This window comes from Olea europaea, chromosome 12 (genome assembly GCF_002742605.1).
Source record: "Olea europaea var. sylvestris chromosome 12, O_europaea_v1, whole genome shotgun sequence".
Lineage (NCBI taxonomy): Eukaryota > Viridiplantae > Streptophyta > Magnoliopsida > Lamiales > Oleaceae > Olea > Olea europaea.
Genome location: NC_036248.1, coordinates 2,347,279 through 2,352,872, shown reverse-complemented (window position 1 = coordinate 2,352,872; position 5,594 = coordinate 2,347,279). Strand labels below are relative to the sequence as shown.

Sequence of the window (5,594 nt, the reverse complement as noted above, 5' to 3'; positions counted from 1 at the left end):
TACAACATTTTTTCTACATTTCACAAGCATTTCATAAATATAGAAATTTGCCACTTTTTGCAAATGTAGTCCGCTCTATGAAGTTAAAATTTTGTAAATATAGGGAAGAGTTGCCTTCTTTATTTCTTTTAACTTTAGTAATGGACCCTCGACTTAATTTAATTGGCACAAAAACTACTGTAAAAGGGGATATCAGATTTTTTGAATATATAATTATCACACGTGAATATAGAATCTTTTTTATATGAAATGTATAATTATTCTGCTGAAAATGAAGTTCAGCGTAGTTCTACTTCTCAAAGTTCTTTTTCAAGAAATATTTCAACAAATTCCGAAAATTTATGAAATTATTTAGATAACAATACAAGTGCTCCTTTATTTAGTTCTAGTTCTAGCTTTTCAACATCTAGAGCGATCAATATTGGTGATACAAATCTTGAAATTCCTTCTGAGTTCGCTAGGTATATGTGCGTGGATGTTCGTAGTGTGTTGCAACCGAACAAATTACAAGAATTTAGTCTTTTTAAATTGGTGGAAAAGTAACGAAAGACAATATTCAATTGTATCAAAAATTGCACGTGATCTACTAACACCTCCGGTGTCTACAGTAGCATCGGAGGCTACATTCAGTTTAGGTGGTCGAATTTTATTAGATGAACGATCAAGACTAAAAGAAGATATATTGGAGGCTTTGATATACTTGAAGGATTGGGAATGTATAGAATTACGTGTTCAAGAACATGTTGATATTATAATGACCGAAGAGTTACAACATATCCTAACATAGGATGTTGTAAGTTTTTAAATTAATTATTTTTCTTTAAGAAATGCATTTTTTAAATTTATTTTATTCAAGAAAATTGTACATGAAATATTTTATTCGTGTATAATTTTAACTCCGCCTACGTTGATTGTAGTCGATCCCAAACCCGAAAAAAGAAGGAAGGTTGTAATTTGTAACTTTTATTTATTTTGTTATTCGTATAAATTACATAATTTTGAAAGTTGTACTTTTATTTAATTTGTAATTTGTATAAATAATAAATTATACAAGTTTTAAATTCTTTCAAAAAAATATCATTAAACAATTTCTTTGCTTTTTACACTAAACAAATTGCAACACAACAATTAGCATGTGAAAAAAATTTCATTAAAAATTGCAAAAAAAAAATTAAAAATACCGAGCCAGCTCGGCTCGTAAAATGCCCGAGCCAAAGCTCGGGCCGAGCTTTATTTTTTTGGCCGTGCTTTGGCTCGGCTCAGGCTCAAAAAAGAACGCTACGATTTACTCGAGCCAAGCCCGAGCCAAAAATTTCGGCTCGCGAGCCGACTCGACTCGACTCGTTTACATCCCTAGTCTCTAGTATTCAAACGAGGGGCCCACTGAAGAAGTCATCAAAGTTTATTTGATCAATAATCAGTCAAAAAAGATAACTGGCTTGTGTGGAAGACGTGGCTTATACATTATTCCATCCGTTTCTATGTCATCAAGAATTTGTTGAGTCATGTTTGGATCAGCTTAAAGGTTATTTCTTTCTGTCTTCTTTTGACATACCATCCAAATAGCTTGAAAAGAAACGACTTTTAAGCTGGGCCAAACATGTTGAGCAGTCAAAGTACATGTAATTGGATTAAACTCGCTTTTAAACCCCAATCAATTGAGGCCCTGATCATCTTACTCAACCGCGGTTAGTCTTATCCAAATACTGATTGCTTCTAGGTTAAAACTTTATTTTTTAAGCTTCCAAACATGACCTTAATGTCACAAACCCCCTCCCCTAATAAAATGAAGAGGAACAAAGGAAAAAACAAAAAGAAAAAATGGGTTTCAAAATTTTCTCGCCCTAAACTTTTCCAAACTTTCTAAACAAAAAATAATAATAAAATTCTCAACTTGTCACTTCACAAGTGGTGGCAAGTCTCTTTTGATCAGTCACCCACATCCTTAATTACTCTCTTACAAGGCAGAATATGCAAAAGGTTATGTCCAAAAGCAATCCCTTTCTGAGAATCAAACCACACCTTTTTAACAAACAATATCCCCAAGCTTTTATTTACAAATTATACCCCTACGTCATGCCACCTCACCTCACCCCTACGTTTCTTCTATGCCATCCTTTTGTTTGCTTTCCTTGGGCTATAATCCTATGATTCTCCCTGGTTATATTATCTCTTGTTGAATGTAAAACTATTCCTTCTTGCAACAAGAGATGTGTTACCCGAGTGCATATTGGGTGGGTCTGTACAGCCAGGCCGGTCCTCAACGGGGGAGAGTAGTTTCTCCTGTGATACCACCATCACCACCAGCTGTGGTAGAGGTTGAAAGACAGCAAGCAACAGTTAATACAGCTGGGGCTAACAGTGGCAGTGGTGGAGGAATGAAAAGATGCGTGTGTTCACCAACGCACCACCCAGGTTCGTTCAGGTGTAGATATCATCATGCAGAATGCGAGTGGGTAGGTCCGGGAAACAGACCTAGTTAGTAAGACTACATATGTTTCATCATCCTAGCAAACAAGGAGAAATTAGATCATATTTCCACTGTATGAATTTCCTCCACTGTAATGTTTTTGCATAAAATCATATATATGAAAATTTGTATCTCTCCACCTGGATCCTAATTTCAGTTCATTGTGCACCATAAGAATAAGATCAAGAAATTCATTGTACCGGATGGGGTTGTGTACGCGCGTGTGTGCACGCCTGTGTACAATATAACAGATTTTACATCTATTCATACTCAATTTCTTGTATCCAAATAACTTACATACATACGATATGCATACTAATTTACATCCAGACAAATGTTTGCCCCATATACATGAAAAGAGATGGGTAATAATCCAAAAATAAAGTATCAATAACCTGGGCAGCACGAGGTTCTCTATTTGGCAATCTGCAAGAACAACCTCATCTCCTAGCTCTGTTTAGAAATTTTTGGGCAGTGTCCAATATTCCATCACTGAATTGGAATTAGATATGCAGGTCAATATCCAACTATAAAAATGTTACATTTTATTTGTGTGTATATCACTATATTTTTCACAACTGTCCACCTGGAGGGGAGAGCGGAGGTAGGGTAAAGAAAGGTTGGCTTTTAGATGGTGCAATTTCTAGCAAATTGTAGGCCAAGAGCCAGCATTGGACAAGACTAAACAGTATGATGAATAAGATTTGAGCTTCTTTTACTTTCTTAATTTCACATAGAATTCATATCCTTCACCTCCAATTCCTTCCATTTTTATTCACATGCAAGACAGATCAACCAGAAGAAAGGTAAAACTAGCAGAAGATTGGAACTTTACCTCAGGGTGGCAGCTTTGATGATCAATTGTTTGGTTGTGTGCATTTAAAATTATTTCACATATGTTTTTGCCTGTAAAGATCATAATTATGAAGCCATGAGAAACTGACAAATTTGATTTTGATCTGCACATTGACATTTAAAAAAGATCTTAAATAGCTTAGAAGCTGATGGTGGGGAGTGGGGGATGCATACCCATGCCACCATATTATAATTCCACTAGTTTTAAATAAGTAACGATTCCAGATTTGTCCATGATTTGATGCCAGGATACCAAAAAAAGAAGAAACGCATGAGCGTACAGAGGGATAGAATGGAGAAATGGAACATCTCATGAGTGAAAATACCTTGGGTAAGTAGATTTGCAAACATGACATTCTAGTAGAACAGTGTATTTACCTTTGATTCTAAATCATACAAGTGCAAAGAAACAATACCTTACAACAACTAGAAACAGAAAATTTACAACAGAAAATAAAGGCGAGCAAGCAGAAAAAAAATTCTGACAAAGGACTACATAAGATTCCATCGTCCAAAACATTAAACAAAGCTTACAGAAGATGTTATGCTCACATGCGTAGGTTCTCAATCACTGACTCACAGGTGAACTCGGTCATAAATCATCTCCAAACATGTTCCCCAATGGAAGCTCTATTCTCGCTCACACCATTTTCTCTAAGCCTCTAGTCCCTACTGAAGTCAATTCTGTCATAACTCTCCTAGTGATGATATTTGGCACACACCTAGAGTTGGAGCTCAAACACAGTGCCGCTTCATATCTATTATCCAAAGTGAATGAACTCATAAACACACTTGGCTAACCATAATTATCTTATGAATTTAAATTTGTTCTATGGATCTAATGGTATGGATTGTTTCCCTTTGCTTTTATCTGCGTTTTTACTGCTTAGTTTTGTGGTCACAGCTGCAAATTAAATTGGTTGTTTTCGACTGTCACGACTTCAAAGCAACCATGTCTATGGAAGACAAACTCTAGAAAATTTGTTCATAAAGGACCACATTTCCCTCTAGTTTCTAAATTGCCTTGATATCAACATTCACAACCCTTTAGCATCCCTTCCCAAACAAATTGATTAAAGCCATAAGTGCCTATCTTTGCAGTCCTATTATTTCCCTTCAATTGCTTTTCTCCATTCTTTCACATGCAGCTTCAAGAGTAAAGAAACATTCATCATTCTTATCCGTTCTACTTTATAGAACTAGCATTAATACCAACCCTTCTAATCTGAAAAATAATTAGTGATCATATTCTTTCGTATTTCTTAACCATCAAAATTTACCTTAAAAGGAATGTCGAAGAAGAAAACTCCAAGCTTCCCATCAATCTCTGTGACGGTATCGAACGGAACCGAACCCTTGGCTAGGTCTTCCAGCAACAGAATCGCGTCCGACAAAATCTCAACTCCATCTAACTGGAGCGTGGCGTTAACATAAGACTCCCCACGAGCTCTGACGTAGCCGTTGTCCGAGGAGACGTACCCCAGGCGATCCCCTCTGTACACGATCGCGACAGCTAATGAGTCATATTCAATTGAGTAAAAGTCTCTGTTCCGGACCTTGACGGTGAGGTCGAGTTTGATGTCGAGGGAGATTTTGGGGCGAGTATGGAATTGGAGGCCCTCGAGCCGGAGGCGGACGATAGAGAGGTTAGGGTAGGAGGGCCAGAGTATGTAGATGGCGGCGATGAGGAAGGGAAGAACGGCGGCAATGCAAAGTAGACGGCGGTGGAGGAGGCACGAATGGCGGTGGCGGCGATGGTATGGTTATACGATGACGTATTCGAATGTTGTGGGAGGTTTTCAGGTGATTGAGGGTCAGATGGGAGCGGCTGGTAAAACGGCGAAGTGACACTGGGCTTCGGCGAGGGCACGTTTGGTTGGTCTGGTCAGCTGAATATTGGGAGGATCTGTTGGAAGGGGTTGGCGAAAGAAACAACAACAAAATTATGGAAATAAAATGAATAGAAAATACGAAATACGTCAAGAATGTCAAGAATAAATTTGAGGTTTGAACACGGGATCGTTGTTCTTAAACTATATTTGTCCCCTCTCCAGATGTTTAACGATGTTATGGCAAATGGTTTGAAGGATTTTAACAAGCCTTGATACAGAAAATAACAAAATAAGAGAAATTTTTCCGTCAAAACTTGATGAACACAATAAAGAAGAAATGAATATGAGTTATAGCATGGACTTGATTAATTGTGAAACAATATATGTATTTCTTGTTTGTAATAATGTTTGTATTGATCATTCATCACCTATTTATA

The 5,594-nt window shown here is 37.0% G+C and overlaps 1 protein-coding gene across 1 annotated transcript; it reads right to left on the bottom strand.

The window, feature by feature from the left end:
• Nucleotides 1-2,173: 2,173 nt before the first annotated feature.
• On the bottom strand, nt 2,174-5,088 carry LOC111406421 (the record flags this gene model as incomplete). Its single annotated transcript, XM_023035850.1, has 3 exons — nt 2,174-2,962; nt 3,306-3,376; nt 4,606-5,088. Coding segments are annotated over 2 exons (504 nt in total), but the record flags the coding sequence as incomplete, so codon positions are not given.
• Nucleotides 5,089-5,594: the final 506 nt, after the last annotated feature.